The sequence below is a fragment of the Oncorhynchus mykiss genome, chromosome 17 (assembly GCF_057628025.1).
Source record: "Oncorhynchus mykiss isolate SJ-2025 chromosome 17, ASM5762802v1, whole genome shotgun sequence".
Lineage (NCBI taxonomy): Eukaryota > Metazoa > Chordata > Actinopteri > Salmoniformes > Salmonidae > Oncorhynchus > Oncorhynchus mykiss.
The window spans coordinates 29,398,073-29,425,494 of NC_143038.1; the positions used below are offsets into that span (position 1 = coordinate 29,398,073).

At 42.7% G+C, this 27,422-nt stretch overlaps 1 protein-coding gene across 1 annotated transcript in view; it reads left to right on the plus strand.

Annotated features, from left to right (window-relative positions):
- Window positions 1-22,761, plus strand: part of LOC110493964 (V-set and transmembrane domain-containing protein 2-like protein) — a 73,142-nt gene extending 50,381 nt beyond the window's left edge. Inside the window, exons 2-4 of the mRNA XM_021568597.3 lie at window positions 9,748-9,914; window positions 20,926-20,970; window positions 21,129-22,761. Of these exons, the coding sequence (XP_021424272.1) occupies window positions 9,748-9,914; window positions 20,926-20,970; window positions 21,129-21,443 (527 nt within the window). The 3' untranslated portion in view covers window positions 21,444-22,761. The remainder of the gene's footprint in view (window positions 1-9,747; window positions 9,915-20,925; window positions 20,971-21,128) is intronic.
- The last annotated feature ends 4,661 nt before the right edge of the window (window positions 22,762-27,422 follow it).

Sequence of the window (27,422 nt, forward strand, 5' to 3'; positions counted from 1 at the left end):
TTAATTTCTCAAAAATATAGAATCTTAGCTTTCATTTTATGTGCTCGTGGGGATTTTTTTTGACGTGGAAATGTCGAAGACCATCCTACTGTGGTGTGGAATCCCAAATCTAAGCCTCATACAGGACTCCCTGCATATCGCTGTCCTTGAGATGACTTTGCTTTACTTTAGGGTTCCATCTGTTAGGTTATGGATACAGAAGACTGAGGGCAGCAAAGGCAGTTTGTCAAAATTAGACTTCACTGTCTGCTCACTCACGGCTTTCATGGCTCTTCTCAAGCTGTATGCCTATATGAAAGTGATCACAAACCAAAGCTGTAGTTCATTGTTAAAAAATAAATAACTTCGCTATGATCTTTTTTGTTCATTTTCTCTCTGTCAACCACCATCCTTCACCTATTTATTTGTGCTCGTGTTTATCTTCTTTTAAGTTAGATAATATGAGCAAACAACTGTCTGGTGTCTGCTGTTGTCAATAGACTGCCAAGCACTGTTGCTATCTTGGGTATGCCACACTTTAATTTGGATGTTCCAATAAACCACTTTTAAAAAAGGAGAGTGCATGCCTTCACACTGTTCATGGTTCAAAAAATGACAATGAAAGGTCAATGTTTGGGTCACTTTCTGTTCTGTGTAATGCACCCTTTGGAGCATTTCAAGTGTGTGTAGGCACCCTTTAATTATATGTGTGCAGTTTTCAGACAGTTTTATAATGTAGCATGTACCATGACCATTGCCCTCCAAAAGTGTTGTTGGGTTTATCTCAGCGGTATAAAGTGGAGTATTGGTTTCCACATGTAAGATGGCGCCCACAGATATGGCAGCTCTACTTCTAGCTCCGAAGAAACTTTGCAGTATTTCATTTTTTGTTATTTCGTACATTATTAGCCCAGATTTCTTTGGTGTTATTATATACAGCCGGAAATAACTTTTGGATATCAGAGCGGTGGTAACTCACCAGCATTACGACCAGGAATACGACTTTCCCGAATTGGATCCTATGTTCGTACCCCCCAGGGCAATTTAACTTATTCCAGAGACTGCTCCAAAATACCACTGGCAGAGAAGAGCTATTTGGAGTGGACTTCTAGTCCGACTCAGGAGGCGTGCACATTATCCACCACTTCTGAGTACAATACTAGCTAACACTCAGTCTTTGGATAATAAAGTAAACGAGCTCAGGGCGAGGATCTCCTTCCAGAGACATCAGGGATTGTAACATACTCTGTTTCACGGAAACATGGTTCTCTCGAGATATACTGTTTCCTTCCATTCAGCCATCTGGGTTGTCAGTACATTGTGCAGACAGGAATTAAGAACTCTCCGGGAAGAAGAAAGGCGGTGGTATATGTTTCCTGATTAACCACTCTTGGTATGATTGTGATAACAAACAGAAACGGAAGTCCTTTTGTTCACCCAACCTAGAATACCTCACAATCAAATGCCAACCATATTACCTCCCAAAATAATTATCTTCGGTTATAGTCACAGCCCTCAAGCCGATACCATGACGGCCATCAAAGAACTACACTGAACTACACTGGATGCAATCTGGAAACCACATATCCTGAGGCCGCATTTATATATTTTTAACAAAGCAAATGTGAGGAAAACGCTACCGAAGTTCTCCCAACACATTGACTGTAGTGCTGGTAAAAAATTTGGACCCTTGCTACTCAACTTTTCAAAATCCCTACAAGGACCTCCCCCGCCCTCCCTTCAACAAATCTGATCACGATTCCATTTTGCTCCTCCCTTCCTATAGGTAGAAACTCAAACAGGAAGTACCCGTGCTAAGGTCTATTCAACGCTGGTCTGACCAATCGGAATCCATGCTTCAAGATTGTTTTGATCACGCGGACTGGGATATGTTCCAGGTAGCCTCTGAGAATAACATCAACGAAAACACAGATATGGTGACAGAGTTCATCAGGAAGTGTATAGGAGATGTTTTGTGACTATTAAAACCTACCCAAACCAGAAAATGTGGATAGATGGCAGCATTCACGCAAAACTGAAAGCGCAAACCACCGCATTTAACCATGGCAAGGTGACTGGAAGTATGGCCAAAAATTAACAGTGTAGTTATTCCTTCCATAAGGCAATCAAACAGGCATCACATCAGTACAGAGACAAAGTGGAGTCGCATTTCAACGGCTCAGACATGAGACTGATGTGGCTGGGTCAACAGACAATCACGGACAAAGGGAAAACCAGACACGCCGCGACCACCCACGTCTTGCTTGCGGACAAGCTAAACACCTTCGTCTGCTTTGATGACAACACAGTGCCACCGCCGCAGCCCGCTACCAAGGACTGTGGGCTCTCCTTTTCCGTGGCCAGCATGAGTAAGACATTTAAGTGTGTTAACCCTCGCAAGGCTGCCAGCCCAGACGGCATCCCTAGCCACAACCTCCCTTATAGGGCACTCCACAAACTCTGGGTCATGATCCCCACCACAATTGCAACACGGCTGCTCTTCACTTCGATTTTTGTACACTCCACTCATCTGCACACACTTGAAACATGTCCAAATCCTTTACAGTTTTTACATTGTAGTGGTTTTGGCACAAATGCTCTTATCTCATATACCCTAAGTGCTCACTATCAAAAATGATAGAACTGACATGCTTTCTTCCTTTTCTCCATCTACCATCGGGGTCAAGCGATGAGCACCAATCAAACCTGGGATTCTCGATGTAAGGTTTTCCACCTTAACTTCCCTCAACACCCTTGAGGTAACTTCCGTCGACACCCCTGGGATGACTCCCTTAACAGATGCCCAACTCTGGAGTTTGAAGCACGATACTTCAGATGACACAATTCTTGTGAGGCCCGCTGACCTCGTCCTCTATTCCTAAGGCACATAATTCATTATTAGAACAAGCCCACTCTAATTGATTTCACTTTTCGCGGCAAACGATTCACCCGCTTCATGACCCCAGATAAACATCCTTGTTAAAAAAAAGCAGCCCAATTTATTTTTCCTTTATTTAACTAGGCAAGTCAGTTAAGAACAAATTTTTATTTTCAATGACGGCCTAGGAACAGTGAACTGCCTGTTCAGGGGCAGAACGACAGAAGTGAACCTCAGCTCAGGGGTTTGAACTTGCAAACTTCCGGTTACTAGTCCAACGCTCTAACCACTAGGCTACCCTGCCGCCCCGATAAGAAGTGAACCCTTGTACGACATACACTTATCATACCCTTAAATTGTTGACACCTTTTTCATTGCATTCTTCGACTACTACTGTTGTCTGTTCATCTTCTCCAACTCTGCACTTCTCGTTTCAAATTTGACCTCCTCTTCCACCATGATTCCTCATGGTCCTCGACCTACTATCGACGCCGAAAAACCATGCATGTAACCAAAATCCACACGTGTTTACTTGGTTTTGAGCATGTGCCGGGGAAATAAATTTAAACGACAGTACCGGTGGGATGAGAACTTGTGCTCCATAAACCACACCCCAGTGGGCAGAGGCATGTTGCTTGTTCACTGGGACACATTTTACCACGAGAAAGACAGATAGCCCTCTCATTTTACAATGGTCTACGCTAGTTGACAAGCCAGACCTGCTTGACATTCCCTCTCTCGTCGCCCTCTGTCCCTCTCTCTCTCCTTCTCACATATGAGGCTGCTCCCTGGCCACGAGCAGTGGAGCGTCGAGGACAGACTTGTGGGAGCTCAGTCAGTCAGTCTGTGCTGAACCTCCCTCCCGAAAGAAAATGTATTTCAATAAACACAATAGCATTTTCATTAGTTTATGCAACTGTAGGCTATGTGTGCAAAATAATAAACACTAAAACACCACAATAAAACACCAAAAACCATTAAATAAACAACATCGCAAGGACCATTCATTATTCATTTGTTAAGGGCAGGTCTTAACTCTTGAAACTCTGGGGGCGGTATTTCATTTTTGGATAAAAAACGTTCCCGTTTTAAACGGGATATTTTGTCACGACAAGATGCTCGACAATGCATATAATTGACAGCTTTGGATAGAAAACACTCTAACGTTTCCAAAACTGCAAAGATATTGTCTGTGAGTGCAACAGAATGTTACAGGCGAAACCCAGATAAAAATCCAATCAGGAAGTGCCCCATATTTTGAAAGTGCTGCATGCCAATGACTCCTTATATGGCTGTGAATGGGCTACGAATGAGCTTACGCTTTTTACGTATTCCCCAAGGTGTCTACAGCATTGTGACGTATTTTTACGCATTTATGTTGAAGAATAGCCGTAAGTGACCACATTGAGCAAGTGGTCACATGATGGCTCCCGCAGAAAATCTTGCGTAAAGTACAGAGGTAGCCATTATTCCAATCGCTTCTAATGAGAAACCAATTGTCCCGGTGGATATATTATCGAATAGATATGTGAAAAACACATTGAGGATTGAATCTAAACAACGTTTGCCATGTTTCTGTCGATATTATGGAGGTAATTTGGAAAAAAGTTTGGCGTTGTAGTGACCGCATTTTCCGGTCGATTTCTCAGCCAAACATGAAGAACAAACGGAGCTATTTCGCCTACAAAAATAATATATTTGGAAAGAACGGAACATTTGCTATCTAACTGGGAGTCTCGTGAGTGAAAACATCCGAAGTTCTTCAAAGGTAAATGATTTAATTTGATTGCTTTTATTATTTTCGTGAAAATGTTGCCTGCAGCTAGCAGGACATAATGCTATGCTAGGCTATGATAAACTTACACAAATGCTTGTCTAGCGTTGGCTGTAAAGCATGTTTTGAAAATCTGAGATGACAGTGTGATTAACAAAAGGCTAAGCTGTGTCTCAATATATTTCATTTGTGATTTTCATGAATAGGAAGATTTTCTAGGGATATTTTTGTCCGCTGTGTTATGCTAATTAGCTTCAGGCGATGATTATGTTCCCGGATCCGGGATGGGTAGTATCAAGAAGTTTTTAAGGAATTCATTTATGAATTAAAAATGCATTTCAAAAGAACAGAATGTCATATTTTGAGTTCAAATATATTACTGTGCTTTGAGTGTAGGAGTGCATGTGGGGTGCGGATGTAATAGCAGTAATTCTGCCCCCAAAAGTTCTATTTTGAAATATAGCTCATTTGTCAGAGTTGTTTGGCAAGCATAGGTGATTTGGAAACTGCAGAATCTGCTCTTTCTGATACTATATAGACATCAAAATGTCTTACCTGCTTGTGACACTGTAAGATAATTAGCAAAAGTCACTTTTTGGCACTCCATTTAATTTCCCTACCTCTGTTGTCAATTCCAAACTGTGCTGTTTATCAGATTATTCATATACAATCTAACAATTGATAATTTTCTCACCCATTGGACTATAGTCAATTTAATGTTTGTCTTTAGGCTAACTCTATTATTATAAGTGTGAAATTAGTTTTGATGTAGTTTAGATTTTGTTTCAATGGGCCGTCATTAGCTGCAGATGCCTGACAGGCAGGGGGGAAACATTGATATGTCCTCTTAAAACTGCTTAGAACACAAATTATGTTTGTGTTATTAAGATTCTAACAACGATAGTTTGTTAGACTTATTTAGCAAAAGTCAAGGACGAGTGGGACATAACTTTAAAAATGACAGGGTAATAAAAAAGTGCATGTGTTTTGAGTCAATATGATGCTCTCTGCTCTCCTAGTGTTAAATGGTTACATTTGTGGCCGCCTTGTCACTATCTCCTGGTCGCTGAGCCTAGCCTAACCTACTACCTCCTGGTCCTTGAGCCTAGCCTACTATCTCCTGGTCCCTGAGCCTAGCCTAGCCTACTACCTCCTGGTCCCTGAGCCTAGCCTACTATCTCCTGGTCCCTGAGCCTAGCCTACTATCTCCAGGTCCCTGAGCCTAGCCTACTATCTCCAAGTCCCTGAGCCTAGCCTACTATCTCCAGGTCCCTGAGCCTAGCCTAGCCTACTTCCTCCTGGTCCCTGAGCCTAGCCTATTATCTCCTAGTCCCTGAGCCTAGCCTAAACTACTACCTCCTGGTCCCCGAGCCTAGCCTATTATCTCCTGGTCCCTGAGCCTGGCCTACTATCTCCTGAGCCTAGCATAGCCTACCATCTCCTGGTCCCTGAAACTAGCCTACTGTCTTCTGGTCCCTGAGCCTAGCCTAGCCTATTGTCTCCTGGTCCCTGAGCCTAGCCTAGCCTATTGTCTCCTGGTCGCTGAGCCTAGCCTACTATCTCCTGGTCACTGAGCCTAGCCTACTATCTACTGGTCGCTGAGCCTAGCCTATTATCTCCTGGTCGCTGAGCCAGTAAGATGTTGCCAAGCCTATTGGGATTATTACTGTTATAGGGCATTATGTTCCAGCCTCATAGTCTATTAATTACCGGCCTATGGTTTACTATGTGTAGGTCTATGTGAGTTGCATGTTAAATGCAAGAGTCATGGATTTACATAGGCCTATAAGACTATTTGGTCTCTAATGCGAAATCACATGTTAGATGGTTTGTTGTGTGCTATCAATTACAGTCAGGTATAGAATAGGTTATGCTTTTATGATGATTTGAGTGGCTAAACATGGACCTTTTATAAATCAAGCTGTGGACACCATAGATCGAAATGGCTTACATTGAGCTATAGCCCTGGTCTTTATTTTTACCTTTATTTAACTAGGCAAGTCAGTTAAGAACACATTCTCATTTTCAATGACGGCCTAGGAACTGCCTGTTCAGGGGCAGAATTACACATTTGTACCTTGTCAGCACGGGGATTTGAATTTGCATCCTTCTGGTTACTAGTCCAACACTCTAACCACTAGGCTACCCTGCCACCCCGAGGACAAAGTAGTATATTTTCTGTGTGACATAGGATGTGAAATCTGAAACCACTTGACGCTGGAATGTCACTCTTAGCATTTCATTGGCTCTTCTGACAGTCCATCAACTCCTGTCTAAACCCTACATCACAGACACTGACAAAGCATATGCCTGCAATCCATATATTGTAGTGCAGCAGGAGAGAGTGGTTTCACCACTGTAGCACATTTATAACCATTAATCTAAAATAATTTGTACATTTTAAACAAAAAAAAACACTTTATGTTTTTCACAGACGGGCAAAATTAATATGAGATGAAAGGTGAGTGCCTAACGAGTTCAGGAAGCCAAGATAAAGCTCTCTGCGATTCACAGCGATTGGGGGCAGGCATTTTGATCAAGAGAGACCATTTAGAAAATATGCAAATGTTCTGTTACACTAAACATACACATATGTATTTTACAATTATAAGGAAGGTGAAATCTTATCATTAGTTGTATCATTAGATTATACTATACTATATTTATAAAGAATATAAGTAATTTCAAGCCTTATTCATACCATTTTGTTGAATAGGAAATGCATCATATAAAATATTTTGTATTTTCATATTTGAATCATATTTGTACTGTGAACTTGCGCTTGTGTCCTCAAAAGTGACTACACCCCAATTTGTACCTGAAAGGTGAGATTTTAACCTTTCTTGGAATATGCAGCACTGCTAGTTATTGTTTATGGCCCTCTCATGGTAAATAATTACTTTTGGGGATTACGTAGATTGCAGAGGAGCTTTATTTCATAGACTAAAGCATGTTACCTCTCGTGCCCCCAGTCTAGTGAAATACTCGGTCTCTCTGGAAGATAGATGTATCCTATCATAATAAATACACTACTTTGACAGACAGCACCTCCCTTAGCCTACTCTCTACCCACCACGATACCTCGTACGGGTCCCCTTTTCATGGTCAACTTTTCCTTTGAACCGTACTCCAGGTCGCAAGTTTTCATTTCCCAACTTTCTTCCTTCCCACCATTCTCAGGCACAGCAGCAGCTGCACCTTCCAGACCCTCCGCTATTTCTCCGCTCTTCGACTCACCCTTACTCTCTACAGCTTTCCCAATCTCCATCTCACTCCCTCTATGATCACTACCATCCAGAGGAGGCTGTTGGGAGGCGCTATAGGAGGACAGGCTCATTGTAATTGCTAGAATGGAATAAATGGAACGGAGTCATAAGTAGTTTTCGTGTGATTGGCAAGAATATAAAATAAACAAATAGGAGTAACCCACTTGTTCAGGACAATGCACTTACTCCCAAAATAACTCACCACTGTAAGTACATAGTCATATAAAATCAATATGGAGAGAGAGTGAGCAAGAGCGAGAGATCTTTTTAGTAAAAAATGTGGGACTCAATGGGGTGTGATGAGTGTACATTTACACATGACCTCAGGCTGCTACGCTGTGTAGAGCAGGAACTGAATGTACTGAACATACATCTAGTTTCACCACACATTATTAACCACCATCATTAGCGTGATGATAGATCAAATGAAGATAGATCAAAATGATTGATGTGAATGTAATGAACCAGTTGTCATTGTCCTGAAAAGCTACTGGGGATGCAGGCTTTCGTTCCAGCCCAGCACTACCACACCTGATTTAACTTAGCATGGTCCAGTTTGAAGATCACGATTAGTTGATTATTTGAAACAGGGGTGTTCATGCTAGGCTGAAGCAAATGCATGCACACCATGAATGGGAATTGGAGACCCCTGGAATATACCTTGATTTAATAGAGGCATGATACGGTCATAATGTGTATTGTGTTCTCTAAGCGTTTGTCGTGTAGGGATGCTGGGACAATATTTTATCACAACAGAAGACAAAGGCTGCTCTATGACAGGTGTAATGTTTCCTTAATGCTTCTTTATGTTCTATACACAAGGGGTCGCTGCAGGAGAGATGGGAAAACAATAGGCAGTCAGGAAGGATTGCGAAATGTAATGGACGCAGAAATGCCTACAACCCTTTTAATTATTTTCCATAGGGGTATATCTTTTCAGGGGTAAATCACTTAGATAAGACACACATTTTCACAATCGTACTATCCATATCTATTGAAGTAGTTATTTATTATGATACATTTTGTATGCATGCTTCTCATTACCTAAAGGACAACATCCTTAAAAAGCATGACCCAAAATGTGATTAGATGAGCCAGTCGAATTGCATTTGTCTGATACATCTGTAATGTCTTTAAGACACACAAAACATCTCTCCTACTGACATCTCCCTAAAGTATACAAGAACATCCCTTCCAAAATCCCCAAAGTGCCCTTCAACTTAACTATCTTCATCCTTGCTGAAGTTTTATCCTCATAGCAGATGGTGCATGTTAAACAACAACACATCGCTTAAACAGAATACCAGTGGCTACCTTATCTTTCAAAGACTTGTCTATAAGACTAAAGCACTTGGTGGAGGAAGCCTTTGTGGTGGTGAAGTTATAAAGGATGATTAGTCCATGAATTAGCAATGTGTTTTAAGGGAGCAGTTAACAGGATTTAGCGATGGTCTAATAGCTGGATGTGTGGGGATAGATAAGGGATATGAGGGAGTGATGTCTTTGTTTGAGAGATGTCCCAGGCTACTTTAGCCCTCTGAAGGATCACGGAAACTAAAAAGCCCACAGCAAAGCTGGGTGGTATTCATTAGGTGCCAAATGGAAAACACACGACTGAAACAGGGAGGGACTAGCTGAAGATGTCCAATAAGAAACATTATTGTTTAGTGTTACTGTTCTTTAGCAATTATTTTGCTAAAGTTTCACAGACAGGGACTTTTTTGACCCTTTCGTGATTTAAAGTCACAAATGTATCACTTTTATTTCCAGTGCCACTCCTGGTTGGTCACTTTTTCTGGTCACTTTTCGGGTGCATACATGCTCAGTCTCTTCACTCTTTCTCCATTAAGCTCTCTTCACGGAGGTCCCTCATGACACCACAACGCATAGCGGTCAGGATGTGGAGATGGCCTGTTCATTCCGGGGGGCGGGGCCCTCCTACTCCCTGGAGATCCAGTGGTGGTACATGAAGAACCACAGAGACTGGCCAGAGAAACCCGCCTGGACCTCCAATCAGGTGAGCCGCTGAGAGGAATACGGTCGGAGGGCGGGACTTGCCTTTTAAGGGGAGATTGTAATGGCCGTTGGGTGTTTGAGTGACACGTGAGTCAACGATCCGAGTTACTGTTCTGTGATTCTGTTTGACATAGAGTAGCAGTGGTTGTGTTAGCTCAGGACTTGGTGAGCACAATTAAACAATGTAGTTCCACTCACTAAATATTAGTAACTGTCAACCCTGGTTTGTCTATTGAAAGGTTACAAATGGAGCCCCGAATCACTACTTTGAGATACATGTGTCGGTGTGTGTATAACATTTTCCCAACCTCCTAGTGTCAATACAATATTCACTTGAGTTATTTTCTTGTTTCATAAAAGAGTAGCCCTGTATCTGATTATCATTATCATCCATATTTGATTCATTCTCAGCTAAAATATTTATTACCTTTTAAAATGTATTCTAAATGTACAGCAGTCGGGTTTTAGACCAGGTCATAGAACTATCGCTGCTGCATCCACAGTTATAAATGATGTTGTTAACTGTATGAATAAAAAGCAACATTGTGCTGCCCTCTTCATTGACATGTCAAAGGATTTCGATACTGTTGATCTCTCACTGCTAATTCAGAGGCTTTCCTCAAATTGGCCTAGACCAGGCTGCATGTAACTAGTTAAAAAATACTATAGATATAAAACTCAATGTACAGTACATTCTGAAAATATTTAGACCCCTTGAATTAAAACATTTTTGGTGCGTTACAGCCTTATTCAAGAATTGCTAAAATAGTTGTTTCCCCCTCATCAATCTACACACAGTACCCCATAATGACAAGTTAAAATCAGCAAAAACATTTTTGCAAATGTATTTTCAAAAAATGAACTGAAAAATCATTATTTACATACTGTACATTTTCAGACCCTTTACACAGGACTTTGTTGAAGCACCTTTGGCAGCGATTACAGCCTTGAGCATTCTTGGGTATAACGCTACAAACTTAGCACACCTGTATTTGGGAAGTTTCTCCAATTCTTCTCTGCAGATCCTCTCAAGCTCTGTCAGGTTGGGTGGGGAGTGTCACTGCACAGCTTTTTTCAGGTCTCTTCAGAAATGTTTGATCAGGTTCAATCAATCAATCAATCAAATGTATTTTATATAGCCCTTCGTACATCAGCTGATATCTCAAAGTGCTGTACAGAAACCCAGCCTAAAACCCCAAACAGCAAGCAATGCAGGTGAAGAAGCACGGTGGCTAGGAAAAACTCCCTAGAAAGGCCAAAACCTAGGAAGAAACCTAGAGAGGAACCAGGCTATGTGGGGTGGCCAGTCCTCTTCTGGCTGTGCCGGGTGGAGATTATAACAAAACATGGTCAAGATGTTCAAATGTTCATAAATGACCAGCATGGTCGAATAATAATAAGGCAGAATAGTTGAAACTGGAGCAGCAGCACAGTCAGGTGGACTGGGGACAGCAAGGAGTCATCATGTCAGGTATTCCTGGGGCATGGTCCTAGGGCTCAGGTCCTCCGAGAGAGAGAAAGAAAGAGAGAATTAGAGAGAGCATATGTGGGATGGCCAGTCCTCTTCTGGCTGTGCCGGGTGGAGATTATAACAGAACATGGCCAAGATGTTCAAATGTTCATAAATGATCAGCATGGTCGAATAATAATAAGGCAGAACAGTTGAAACTGGAGCAGCAGCACAGCCAGGTGGACTGGGGACAGCAAGGAGTCATCATGTCAGGTAGTCCTGGGGCATGGTCCTAGGGCTCAGGTCCTCCGAGAGAGAGAAAGAGAGAAGGAGAGAATTACAGAACGCACACTTAGATTCACACAGGACACCGAATAGGACAGGAGAAGTACTCCAGATATAACAAATTGACCCTAGCCCCCCGACACATAAACTACTGCAGCATAAATACTGGAGGCTGAGACAGGAGGGGTCAGGAGACACTGTGGCCCACTCCGAGGACACCCCCGGACAGGGCCAAACAGGAAGGATATAACCCCACCCACTTTGCCAAAGCACAGCCCCCACACCACTAGAGGGATATCTTCAACCACCAACATACCATCCTGAGACAAGGCTGAGTATAGCCCACAAAGACCTCCGCCACGGCACAACTTAAGGGGGGGGGGGGGGGGGGGGGGCGCCAACCCAGACAGGATGACCACATCAGTGACTCAACCCACTCAGGTGACGCACCCCCTCCAGGGACGGCATGAGAGAGCCCCAGTAAAGCCAGTGACTCAGCCCCTGTAATAGGGTTAGAGGCAGAGAATCCCAGTGGAAAGAGGGGAACCGGCCAGGCAGAGACAGCAAGGGTGGTTCGTTGCTCCAGAGCCTTTCCGTTCACCCTCCCACTCCTGGGCCAGACTACACTCAATCATATGACCCACTGAAGAGATGAGTCTTCAGTAGAGACTTAAAGGTTGAGACCGAGTTTGCGTCTCTGACATGGGTAGGCAGACCGTTCCATAAAAATGGAGCTCTATAGGAGAAAGCCCTGCCTCCAGCTGTTTGCTTAAAAATTCTAGGGACAATTAGGAGGCCTGCGTCTTGTGACCGTAGCGTACGTGTAGGTATGTACGGCAGGACCAAATCAGAGAGATAGATAGGATAGATAGATAAGCCCATGTAATGCTTTGTAGGTTAGTAAAACCTTGAAATCAGCCCTTGCTTTGACAGGAAGCCAGTGTAGAGAGGCTAGCACTGGAGTAATATGATCAAATTTTTTGGTTCTAGTCAGGATTCTAGCAGCCGTATTTAGCACTAACTGAAGTTTATTTAGTGCTTTATCCGGGTAGCCGGAAAGTAGAGCATTGCAGTAGTCTAACCTGGAAGTGACAAAAGCATGGATTAATTTTTCTGCATCATTTTTGGACAGAAAGTTCCTGATTTTTGCAATGTTACGTAGATGGAAAAAAGCTGTCCTTGAAATGGTCTTGATATGTTCTTCAAAAGAGAGATCAGGGTCCAGAGTAACGCCGAGGTCCTTCACAGTTTTATTTGAGACGACTGTACAACCATTAAGATTAATTGTCAGATTCAACAGAAGATCTCTTTGTTTCTTGGGACCTAGAACAAGCATCTCTGTTTTGTCCGAGTTTAAAAGTAGAAAGTTTGCAGCCATCCACTTCCTAATGTCTGACACACATTCTTCTAGCAAGGGCAATTTTGGGGCTTCACCATGTTTAATTGAAATGTACAAGGTTCAAGTTGGAGTTCTGGCCCAGTGATTACAGCCTTGAGTAATCTTGGGTATAACGCGACAAACTTGACACACCAGTATTTGGGAAGTTTCTCCCATTCTTCTCTGCAGATCCTCTCAAGCTCTGTCAAGTTGAGTGGGGAGCGTCGCTGCACAACTATTTTCAGGTCTCTTCAGAAATGTTTGATCAGGTTCAACTCCGGGTTCTGGCTGGGCCAATCAAGTACATTCATTGTCCCAAAGCCACTCCTGCTTAATATTGGCTGTGTGCTTAGGGTCATTGTCCTGTTGGAAGGTGAACATTTGGCCCAGTCTGAGGTCCTGAACGCTCTGGAGCAGGTTTTCATCAAGGATCTCTCTGTACATTGCTCCCTTTATCTTTCCTTCAATCCTGACTAGTCTCCCAGTCCCTGCCGCTGAAAAACATTGCACCATGCTTCACTGTAGGGATGGTGCCAGGTTTCCTCCAGATGTGACGCTTGGCATTCAAGCCAAAGAGTTCAATCTTGGTTTCATCAGACCAGAGAATCTTGTTTCTCATGGTCAGAGTTCTTTAGCAGCCTTATGGAAAACTCCAAGAGGGCTGTCATGTGCCTTTTTTTGAGGAATGGCTTCCGTCTGACCACTCTACCGTAAAGGCCTGATGGATGGAGTGCTGCAGAGATGGTTGCACTTCTGGAAGGTTCTCCCCTCTCCACAGAGGAACTCTGGATTTCTGTCAGAGTGACCATTGGGTTCTTGGTCATCTCCCTGACGAAGGCCCTTCTCCCCCGATTGCTCAGTTTGGCTGGGCGGCCAGCTCTAGGAAGAGTCTTGGTGGTAACTAACTTCTTCCATTTAAGAATGATGGAGGCCACAGTGTTCTTGGGGACCTTCAATGCTGCAGAACATTTTTGGTACCCTTCCCCAGATCTGTGCCTCAACACAATCCTCTCGGAGTTCTAAAGAAAATTCCTTCGACCTCATGGCTTGGTTTTTGCTGTTTTCTATATGAACACAGCAGCCACGTCATTAACGCCACCGGATGCAGTTTATCATGGCACATTCCGGAGACGGGCACACCGTGCACCATTCCCTAGCATTCTTCTTGCCAATGTCCAGTCTCTTGACAACAAGGTTGATGAAATCCGAGCAAGGGTAGCATTCCAGAGGGACATCAGAGACTGTAACGTTCTTTGCTTCACGGAAACGTGGCTTACTGGAGAGACGCTATCCGAGGCGGTGCAGCCAACAGGTTTCTCCACGCATCGCGCAGACAGAAACAAACATCTTTCTGGTAAGAAGAGGGGCGGGGGCGTATGCCTTATGACTAACGTGACATGGTGTGATGAAAGAAACATACAGGAACTCAAATCCTTCGGTTCACCTAATTTAGAATTCCTCACAATCAAATGTAGACCGCATTATCTACCAAGAGAATTCTCTTCGATTATAATCACAGCCGTATATATCCCCCCCCAAGCAGACACATCGTTGGCTCTGAATGAACTTTATTTGACTCTTTGCAAACTGGAAACCATTTATCCGGAGGCTGCATTCATTGTAGCTGGGGATTTTAACAAGGCTAATCTGAAAACAAGACTCCCTAAATTTTATCAGCATATCGATTGCGCAACCAGGGGTGGAAAGACCTTGGATCATTGTTACTCTAACTTCCGCGACGCATATAAGGCCCTGCCCCGCCCCCCTTTCGGAAAAGCTGACCACGACTCCATTTTGTTGATCCCTGCCTACAGACAGAAACTAAAACAAGAGGCTCCCACGCTGAGGTCTGTCCAACGCTGGTCCGACCAAGCTGACTCCACACTCCAAGACTGCTTCCATCACGTGGACTGGGACATGTTTCGTATTGCGTCAGATAACAATATTGACCAATACGCTGATTCGGTGTGCGAGTTCATTAGAACGTGCGTTGAAGATGTCGTTCCCAGAGCAACGATTAAAACATTCCCTAACCAGAAACCGTGGATTGATGGCAGCATTCGCGTGAAACTGAAAGCGCGAACCACTGCTTTTAATCAGGGCAAGGTGACTGGTAACATGACCGAATACAAACAGTGCAGCTATTCCCTCTGCAAGGCTATCAAACAAGCTAAGCGTCAGTACAGAGACAAAGTAGAATCTCAATTCAACGGCTCAGACACAAGAGGCATGTGGCAGGGTCTACAGTCAATCACGGACTACAAGAAGAAATCCAGCCCAGTCACGGACCAGGATGTCCTGCTCCCAGGCAGACTAAATAACTTTTTTGCCCGCTTTGAGGACAATACAGTGCCACTGACACGGCCTGCAACGAAAACATGCAGACTCTTCTTCACTGCAGCCGAGGTGAGTAAGACATTTAAACGTGTTAACCCTCGCAAGGCTGCAGGCCCAGACGGCATCCCCAGCCGCGCCCTCAGAGCATACGCAGACCAGCTGGCCGGTGTGTTTACGGACATATTCAATCAATCCCTATACCAGTCTGCTGTTCCCACATGCTTCAAGAGGGCCACCATTGTTCCTGTTCCCAAGAAAGCTAAGGTAACTGAGCTAAACGATTACCGCCCCGTAGCACTCACTTCCGTCATCATGAAGTGCTTTGAGAGACTAGTCAAGGACCATATCACCTCCACCCTACCTGACACCCTAGACCCACTCCAATTTGCTTACCGCCCAAATAGGTCCATAGACGATGCAATCTCAACCACACTGCACACTGCCCTAACCCATCTGGACAAGAGGAATACCTATGTGAGAATGCTGTTCATCGACTACAGCTCGGCATTCAACACCATAGTACCCTCCAAGCTCGTCATCAAGCTCGAGACCCTGGGTCTCGACCCCGCCCTGTGCAACTGGGTACTGGACTTCCTGACGGGCCGCCCCCAGGTGGTGAGGGTAGGTAACAACATCTCCTCCCCGCTGATCCTCAACACTGGGGCCCCACAAGGGTGCGTTCTGAGCCCTCTCCTGTACTCCCTGTTCACCCACGACTGCGTGGCCACGCACGCCTCCAACTCAATCATCAAGTTTGCGGACGACACAACAGTGGTAGGCTTGATTACCAACAACGACGAGACGGCCTACAGGGAGGAGGTGAGGGCCCTCGGAGTGTGGTGTCAGGAAAATAACCTCACACTCAACGTCAACAAAACTAAGGAGATGATTGTGGACTTCAGGAAACAGCAGAGGGAACACCCCCCTATCCACATCGATGGAACAGTAGTGGAGAGGGTAGCAAGTTTTAAGTTCCTCGGCATACACATCACAGACAAACTGAATTGGTCCACTCACACAGACAGCATTGTGAAGAAGGCGCAGCAGTGCCTCTTCAACCTCAGGAGGCTGAAGAAATTTGTCTTGTCACCAAAAGCACTCACAAACTTCTACAGATGCAACAATCGAGAGCATCCTGGTGGGCTGTATCACCGCCTGGTACGGCAACTGCTCCACCCTCAACCGTAAGGCTCTCCAGAGGGTAGTGAGGTCTGCACAACGCATCACCGGGGGCAAACTACCTGCCCTCCAGGACACCTACACCACCCGATGTCACAGGAAGGCCATAAAGATCATCAAGGACATCAACCACCCGAGCCACTGCCTGTTCACCCCGCTATCATCCAGAAGGCGAGGTCAGTACAGGTGCATCAAAGCTGGGACCGAGAGACTGAAAAACAGCTTCTATCTCAAGGCCATCAGACTGTTAAACAGCCACCACTAACATTGAGTGGCTGCTGCCAACACACTGACACTGACTCAACTCCAGCCACTTTAATAATGGGAATTGATGGGAAATTATGTAAATATATCACTAGCCCCTTTAAACAATGCTACCTTATATAATGTTACTTACCCTACATTATTCATCTCATATGCATACGCATATACTGTATTCTATATCATCGACTGTATCCTTATGTAATACATGTATCACTAGCCACTTTAACTATGCCACTTTGTTTACATACTCATCTCATATGTATATACTGTACTCGATACCATCTACTGTATCTTGCCTATGCTGCTCTGTACCATCACTCATTCATATATCCTTATGTACATATTCTTTATCCCCTCACACTGTGTACAAGACAGTAGTTTTGGAATTGTTAGTTAAATTACTTGTTGGTTATTACTGCATTGTCGGAACTAGAAGCACAAGCATTTCGCTACACTCGCATTAACATCTGCTAACCATGTGTATGTGACAAATAAAATTTGATTTGATTTGATTTTATACAGGTGAAATTTTTAGGACTCGTCACTGTATTCTCTACCAGCAAGTTCCTTGGCCTTCTTTGATGTCATATAGGTTGATACATTGCTAAGTTTTCATTCCTAAAGCTATTTTACAAAAAGTCCCACTGTACCTAACATCATTTACTAAACTTTAGACATACGAGTTACCACATCCGGTCTCAGGGATGGCTAATTCTGGAAATCCCTTTGACCTCTATTGAGTTAGGTCAATCAGATCTTAGTTTTCTTGCATCTTATTATTGGAACACTTTTTTTTATGTTCTGGTGCCTCTAGGGAAATTCAGAAAGCTGATTGAGGACCTTATTACTGTTGACAGAACTGAATCGACTGAATCCACATTTGTCTATAATACAGCACGCAGAGGAAATACATTACCCACAGCCCTTGGCATTGGAAATAATAGATAATTGCTGATTAGCATTTTACTAGCACTGTGGGAGGAGGTTGACTACTATAACTTATGGAAACTCAAACCCCCTGCTGTGATGCTAGACACTATAATTGGCACTAAGGAAGGAATAGATTTTCCAAATCTCTGTTCAATGCATAATGCATACCTATGTCCCTAAGAACATTAACAACTTCATAGTTAAGAACACTATAATAATATGGAAGAAAATGAAACATATTCTACAAGAACGAACATCACTCCCTAAAAATACAACCTTATGGAACAATCATTGGATAGGTTTTCAGAATAATTGGTCCAAATGGAAAACTAAAGGCATAGAAACCATAAATGACTTGGTAACAGGAAATCCATTTAGCTCAGAATAAAAATACACTTTGGACTGACCAATGTACAGTGGGGCAAAAAAGTATTTAGTCAGCCACCAATTGTGCATGTTCTCCCACTTAAAAAGATGAGAGAGGCCTGTAATTTTCATCATAGGTACACTTCAACTATGACAGACAAAATTAGAAAAAAATCCAGAAAATCACATTGTAGGATTTTTAATGAATTTATTTGCCAATTATGGTCACCTACAAACAAGCAAGATTTCTGGCTCTCACAGACCTGTAACTTCTTCTTTAAGAGGCTCCTCTGTCCTCCACTCGTTACCTGTATTAATGGCACCTGTTTGAACTTGTTATCAGTATAAAAGACCTGTCCACCTGTCCACAACCTCAAACAGTCACACTCCAAACTCCACTATAGCCAAGACCAAAGAGCTGTCAAAGGACACCAAAAACAAAATTGTAGACCTGCACCAGGCTGGGAAGACTGCATCTGCAATAGGTAAGCAGCTTGGTTTGAAGAAATCAACTGTGGGAGCAATTATTAGGAAATCGAAGACATACAAGACCACTGATAATCTCCCTCGATCTGGGGCTCCACGCAAGATCTCACCCCGTGGGGTCAAAATGATCACAAGAACGGTGAGCAAAAATCCCAGAACCACACGGGGGGACCTAGTGAATGACCTGCAGAGAGCTGGGACCAAAGTAACAAAGCCTACCATCAGCAAGGGCATTGAATATGAAACGTGGCTGGGTCTTTCAGCATGACAATGATCCCAAACACACCGCCCGGGCAACGAAGGAGTGGCTTCGTAAGAAGCATTTCAAGGTCCTGGAGTGGCCTAGCCAGTCACCAGATCTCAACCCCATAGAAAATCTTTGGAGTGAGTTGAAAGTCCGTGTTGCCCAGCAACAGTCCCAAAACATCATTGCTCTAGAGGAGATCTGCATGGAGGAATGGGCCAAAATACCAGCAACAGTGTGTGAAAACCTTACAGAAAATGTTTGACCTCTGTCATTGCCAACAAAGGGTATATAACAAAGTATTGAGATAAACTTTTGTTATTGACCAAATACTTATTTTCCACCATCATTTGCAAATAAATTCATTAAAAATCCTACAATGTGATTTTCTGGATTTTTTTCCTCATTTTGTCTGTCATAGTTGAAGTGTACCTATGATGAAAATTACAGGCCTCTCTCATCTTTTTATGTGGGAGAACTTGCACAATTGGTGGCTGACTAAATACTTTTATGCCCCACTGTATATAGTTTCAAATGCATGCAACTTAAAGGTTACATGTCACAAAATGTCGATTTGAAATCCTTTGGACACCAAAGCAATCTTGAGGGAATCTTGTTTGAGTCAAAAAAGGATGTTCTTATGATACGGAATATATACTGTACAAAACCTTGTAGAGAGCATATCCAACTGACAATCTCTTAGAAGAAAATATAAACTATTGGAACCAAGACTTAAAAATAACTGATGTTGGCACAAGATGGGGGGGTGGGGGGGGGGAATTTGGAGTATAACTACTGAAATTACAGTTAACGAAAAAAGTACTCTTAATCTAGTATAAACGAATGTATAGAATTGATTGTACAAGAGACAAAATTCACAAATTCTACAGCACAACAGCAAAGTCACATCTTAAGTGTAAAACCAATTATGATTGAATAATCCATGCTTTCTGGGAATGCTATGAAGTCCAAAAGTTATGGGCGGAGCAAGAAAGTTGGCTGTCAGAACTGTTACAATGTAAACTTATTTGAATCTGTCCGTCTGCATATTTCAAGACATACCCACTGATCTTGAAAAAACGTACATTAAAACTTGTAAATCAATCAATCCGCCATCATTAACACAATGGAAAAATGAAATGATTTATTATTGAAATATTGAAATTAGCATTGCCGTCTGAGATAGACGAATGGGTACAGTGTAAGGCCAAGTGGCAAACAACAATGCAGGCGCTAGGGATGGGGGTGTGAGCATGCAGGTCTGGGAAAATTAGATGTATCCATTGTTTGAGTGCATCTGTAAGTTGTTGTTTGTATGTATACGTTTGTATCTGGAGTTAAAAAAAAAAAAAAGACAAATAAAATATTATTTAAAAAAAGTGAATACCTTCCCCTCCCCAACTTTCCCAGATAGCCTGTTCAATTGACACCACAAAACAGCTAGCAGACATAACAACAGCAACAAATATATTAGACTACCCAGCGTGGATAGAAACTAGTTTATCTGAGCACAGTGCTAAAGGTTTTGAATTGCAGCTGTGCGAAAGCAAATATATGTACGCAGTATCACATTCCACTGGTTCAAGTGGTGGAGTCTAACACATTTTCATTTGTTGATTATCTGACGTGTAACATATTTGAAAGTATGTCGACATATACGGTATATTTTATATATATATTTATTTACATTTATTTGAACAGTTTAACAGGGAGTCATGCTGAAACCAAGGTCTTTTTCACAGTTGAGACCTGTATATACATCAATACACATCAAGCACATCAATTTGTTTCGTTTTTTACCTTTATTTAACTGGGAAAGTCAGTTAAGAACACATTCTTATTTTCAATGACGGCCTAGGAACAGTGGGTTAACTGCCTGTTCAGGGGCAGAACGACAGATGTGTCAATATACTCTCTGCACATCAATAAACATCAATATACACATCAATATTCACATCAATACACTAAAAGCAAAACACAATCATAGAAAAACATGTGAAGTCATATTTGATTATATCTCAATTGATAATGTATGTCTCTTGCGAATGTTATTTCAGCCATATGCCTGACTTATTTTAACAAATTCCTTATAGGTGGTGCCAATGGAGGAGATGTCTAAGGATGCCACCAAAATAAGTGTGAGGAGACACATGTACAGTCTTCAGTACTGCACTGTAAACTAAATGGACTCTTAACTAAACATGATTAAAACATTATGAACCTAATTATTTCTGTTGAAACCCAGGAATATTATTCATATTCATGTGACTCACAAATACATGATCTCCTGCCACAGGTGGTGAAAGTGGCTGGGAGCAACATCTCCCACAAGCTCCGCCTCTCCAGTGTCAAGCAGTCAGACGAGGGCACATACGAGTGCCGTGTCATCGACTTCAGCGGCAGCGTTGCGCAGCACCACCGCGTCCGGGCCTACCTCCAGGTGGAAGCCGAGAGATGGCTGGGTCACGGGTCAGCAGACACCCAGCCCCAGGAGCCCCGACACAAGGGACAGGGGAGCCAGGTGCACCCCCACCAAACAGAGGACCGGGAACTGAAGAGGCGATCGGCCGATGACAGCACCACGGACTGCACTGAGAGCTGTGTGCTCTAGAGTCTGGTTCTGTGTCCAGATAGGAATAACAGGAGTGCATGTTCCCAATTATCTTAAGAAGGATGATTATTTTTACACCAGCAGAGGCCTGGACAAAAACTGCTTAATTTATGTTAAATTTATGAATCGATTTGTTTGGTTGTTTGTTAATCTGAGATTTGTTTATGTTTGTTTGAATTCGGGTTGTCATAGACCACCAGAGGGCATGATCGTGTTGTCTTGGTTCTTAAATGTAATGTTATTTCACATCGCCTTTGTTAAATGCTTTGTCCATGATTTCTGACTCTGGAGTTGTGATGGTTGAAGATGAGGTTGTCGTTGGGTGGAAAGGATGCAGGGAAGGCCTGTATCTCAATAGTATGAAGTATCTTCCTTCCTTTGTCTCCTTTCCTTAATAAGCACTGATCTGAAATTAATGGAAAGGACAAAGCAATATATACCCTAGGGCTCTTGAGTGGCGCAGCAGTCTAAGGCACTGCTTCTCAGTGATAGAGATGTCACTACAGACCCTGGTTCGATTCTAGGCTGTATCACAACTGGCTGTGATTGGGAGTCCCATAGGGCGGTGCACAATTGGATTCCTGCATCATCCAGGTTAGGGTTTGGCCGGGGTAGACTGTCATTGTAAATAATAATTTGTTCTTAACCGACTTGCCTAGTTAAAAGGTTAAATAAATAAAACAATTAAAATACTGAACAAAAATATAAAACGCAACATGGAACAATTTCAAAGATTTTATTGAGTTACAGTTCATAGAAGGAAACCAGTCAATTTAAATAAATTCATTAGCCCTTATCTATGGATTTCACATGACTGGCCAGGGGCGCAGCCATGGGTGGGCCTGGGAGGGCATAGGTCCACAATCTTGGGAGCCAGGTCCACCCAGTGGGAAGCCTGGCCCAGACAATCAGAATGAGTTTTTTCCCACAAAAGGGCTTTCTTACGATCCCGCAGGTGAAGAAGCCAGATGTGGAGGTCCCTGAGCTGGCATGGTTACACTTGGGCTGTGGTTTTGTGGCCAGTTGGATGTACTGCTAAATTCTCTAAAATGTTATGGCTTATGGTAGAGAAATTAACATTACATTCTCTGGAAACATCTTTGTTGGATATTCCTGCAGTCACCATGCCAACTTGAGATATCTGTGGCATTGTGTAGTATGACAAAACTGTACATTTTAGAGTGGCCTTTTATTGTCTCTAGCACAAGGGCCACCTGTGTAATGATCATGCTGTTTAATCAGCTTCTTGATATGCCACACCTGTCAGGTGGATGGATTCCTGCTCTTGGCAAAGAATAAATGCTCACTAACATGTAAACAAATTTGTGCACATAATTTGAGAGAGAGACACTTTTTTTTTTTGCATACAGCATTAATCATTTCTGGGTTCTTTTATTTCAGCTCAAGAAAAATGGGGCCAAAACTTGACATGTTATGTTTACAATTTGTTCAGTTTAGTAGCTACCAACCCAGGTATTTCTGTATCTGAAGTTATGAATTAAAGGAGACAATTAGAGGAAGTGATTCAGGAGTATTTAGACCCCGTTGTTCATCGAAAGATACATTTTGCTCTCGGTGACATACACTTTGAAATACCTTGTTTCTTAATGGTCTTTAATTAATGGAAACGTATTCCAAAAAAAAGCTACAGTATTTACATGTAAATAACACTTTAATTGATCAAGCTCTGTGAAAGGACTTTGAAGGTTGTTCTTTGGTTTGTACTTACATTTTGCTTTGATGTTTTGTAAAAAAAAAAATCTTGATCGAAATGTGTAACTTTCTAAACCACTTCTAGAATATCCAACGTAAACCCAAACATACATGTATGCCTTCATAACATTGAATAAATTGTATATTATCTCCACACTGAACACACACACTTTTCCTATCAGCACAACACAATGTATTAAGTGCTAATTAACCAAATGAATCATTGCACATTATGGGCCAGTTTCCCAGCCCCAGATTAAACCTAGTCCTGGACTAAAATGCAGTTTTAATGGAAATTCTCCATTGAGAATGATTGTTAGTCCAGAACTACGCTAAATCTGTCTGGGAAACCTGCCCTGGGAGTATGTTAATTCTAGCTTGTTTGTCTCAACTAGCGCTTGGGTCTTTTTTTGTGCAATTATTTCGTCAATGGAGTTAAAATGATAAGTTGTGTTTTTGGAATATTTTTTTATCTTCTCATCCTCTTCTTGACTGTATTTGTTCTTCAATCTAAGTGATGCTGTTTGATAGCTATTCTGTTAAATACATTGATTTAATGGAGAAAAAAAAAACCTTGGTCTTTGGAATGATTTTTTTTTATTGTTCACTTACAGGACTATGATGTCTGCGTGATCTCCTGTCAGAGAAAAATTGTATCCCAAAAATCAAAACATTTCAACACGATAGTTGATGAAACAGTTGTATCTCAATGGCGGTATTGAATGCACGACAGGGCAATGGATGCTTCTGTTCTTTTACATCTGCTTTGCTGTGATCAGGAATCTACCAGAAAATACTTTTTGAAGCATCTACAGTATCAATATACACCACCCCCCCCCCCCCCCCCCCCCCCCCCCCCCCCGCTTGCCCTCAGAACAGTCTTAATTTGTTGGGGCATGGACTCTGCAAAGTGTCGAAAGTGTTCCACAGGGATGCAGGTCCATGTTGACTCCAATGCTTCCCACAGTTGTGTCAAGTTGGCTGGATGTCCTTTGGGTGGTGGCCCACTCGTGATACGCACAGGGAAAACCCAGTACCGTAGGCAGTTCTTGACTCCAACCTTATTGATGTCACTTGTTAAATCCACTTCAATCAGTGTAGATACGGGGAAGGTACCAACTACAGATAAAATCTACTTAAGCCATGAACTCACCAGTAGTGTTCAGTGCAGAGAGCCTTGTGTTCCTCAGTCGACGGTTTGTCCTGTCTTTTTCCTTTCAATAGTGAAAAGGTAACAAGGTGTATAAAGTAATCTATTCAAGTAAAAATTTGTGAACACCATAGAATAGAAGACAGGCAATTACTGTTACACATTTTATTAATCTTTTTTCAAAGATTCTCCAATGGTAATAGGTAGTAGGGACAACAATTCATATTTTAACTTAGTCAAGTTGGTTTTAACGTACAATACATACAACCATGGAATTATACTACGTGGGGTTATAAGCTAGGTTTAATAGAAGGGTTACAAGCCACAATAAACTAGGGTTAATTTAACTATTTCTCATTGTCTGTTTTTTCATAGCAGATTGGGATACAGTGCGCTGTTGCCACCTATAGGGCTAAAAATGAATTACAATTACTGATGCACTTCTCTTGAACAGATTACCATGTAACACTATCACTATGTAGTCCATGTAACACTATCTAATCACCTGTTCTCCATTTCACAGTGATACATTAAATGCAATGTGTGATTTTAATGCCTTTACAGTTCGAAGAGGGTTAATGTTTAACACACACACACAACCTTGATTCAACCAGTGGGGAACTTCTAATCTTTTCCACGATGTTGGCTGTTATTCAATTGGACAATGGAAAAAGTATTATACCGATCGTCATTGGCCATACTCAACTACAATACTCCAACAAATGTTTTAGCGTAAGCCAAGCGTTGTATGTAAGCGGGACCCAGTTTGTTTAGAAAGGACTTCATGCTCAAACACGAAGCAGCTCCTTTCTTCAGCACCATGTCAATGACGTCACGTGCCTTCTCTTCTCTCACACAAATCCCCTTCACTGCTTTCACATCATTGGCAATAATCCCTTTCTGTTGCAGAAGTCCATCCAGCAAAACATCAATAACAGGCTTTGACACTCAAGCCACAAACTCCTTCCCCACAGAGCGCTGTTGTTTCTCTGCAGAACTCAGCTGTTCCTTTGCTGAATCACTCTCATCCTGGAAGAGGTAGAATATACCTCTGCAAAAACTAAAGATTAACCCTGCCACAGCAGTGCATCTTGATCCAGATTAGTCAGTGAGTTTAATAACATCGAACATGGAATGATACAAAACTGATAACAGCGGTTCGCAATCAAGGGAGTAATGAAGTCCAGGTGTGACTGTTGATGCTGAGACGCAGGTGTGCGTAAAGATAGGTTGCCAGGACCGGTGGTTAGCATACAGGTGACGCCGCATGCCGGAGCAAGAGTTGATGTGACAATTGTTGTGACAGAACACTGAGCCAATCACAGTGCAACTAGAGAACATCACCAATCAACTATATCCATCAGTAATTTCTGCTTTTTGCTCTTTCCAGATTAATTTGGATGATTCATTTAATCAAATGTTCTTGCAACTTTTTCTCCTTTGTCTCACTCCTCCTAATGCCCCTTCTGTGGCTTCCCCAACTACTCCAGCCTGTAAACCAGCTACTGTCCGACCTGCTGCTCTACCTGATGCACCATTCCTTATTTATACTACCCCTCTTGGTTTAACTGATGTCCCTCCCAAAATTGCAACATTTTCTCTGTCCCCAGCCATCTTATCTTTCCCATATTGCCCCCATACATATGGCTTCTTTGTTTCTGTCTGGGATCACTAATCCAACCACCTGTAATGTATACCTTTCAGCTCCCAGGTCTACCACCTCCTCTAAATGTACCAATTCCAATCCTGCTGCCCCACCAGCAACTCTACCTGCTGCCCCTGTATCTCTACCTGAACCTCTGCCTGCATCTGCCCGAAACTCTGTCAGACCTAAAAAAGAAATGGTGACAAAATAAGTAAATACAATTTGGGGTGGGGGTGTTACAGGTACAATATTCATAACAATTCATATATAAAGTTTATATAACATGTACCCATGGGCTGCCACTCAAAATAAAAACAAAAGTAAGAAATACATCAAATGATCACACGGGATTTTGTAATAGGTAGTTGGGTTTCTCAAGGGACTACATTGCTCCTGAGTGGCGCAGCGGTCTAAGGCACTGCATCTCAGTGCAAGAGGAGTCACTCATGTGTGTTCCACACGGAACTGCTTTGATTAGTTATTTCGTGTGTAGTTTGTTTTGTTTCAGTGTTCGCTTGTTTTAATAAAGAGCATGAACATGTACCACGCTGCGCATTGGTCCTCCGAACCTTACTGATCCTCCTCGTCGGAGGAAGACAGCCATTACACTGAGACTCTTTTTGCTTATGGCGATGGGCTTGTCCGGTCTGCGGTGAGCGTCCAGCTGGATAAGACTGCCGAAAGTGGTGTAGGGCTTCTTAACCACCAACTGTTTGGTCCTCTTGCAGAAGATTTGCTGGTACTGGACATCTCCTGGAAAGTGGACGAGACGTAGGGCAACATTACTTTGTTGGTAATGGTGTCAATCGAATGGGACCAGCTAGTTTAGGGACAATGGGGGGACATTGGGAGCTGCTTTTGAGAGGAAAGATCAGTCAACAAAGTGAATGGGCTGGGGGGCTAAAGAAGGTGTGAAAAGTCTTAGGAAGGCAGTTCTTACACAGTATGAATTGATGTGTATGGGAGACTGAAGAGAAATGGCACCTCAATCCAGTGTTGTATCGGTCTCGAGACCACATAGTGTCTTGGTCTTATCTCTGTGTCAGATATTTTTACTCTGTCTTGGACAGTGAGGACTCATTTCGAGACAAGCCGAGACCAGCAGAGTAAAAGAGATCAGCTTATACTCAGTCAGCAGATTAAACCATTTTGCCGGGCCAAATATATACACTACTTTCTTGAAACCTTTTTATCCAGGGCTGCAACTTTCACTGGGGACGGAGGGGTCATGTCCCCCCCCCCCCAGTTCTATCATTGCAATGTCATACAAAAAGCGGCAACTGTGAGCTTTAGGACCATGCGGATGCCTTTGAGCAGTCGGGTAGGCTGTTTGGAGTGTTTAGCAAGTTGGATTTAGGGCAGCACAGACACCACAGGCTGTGTGAAGGCAAAGCTTCTGGAAGGCTGGCTGGACCAGCATGGGAGAGTTGAGCATAGTTCAGTGTGTGTGTGTGGCGCTCTTTCACCGAGT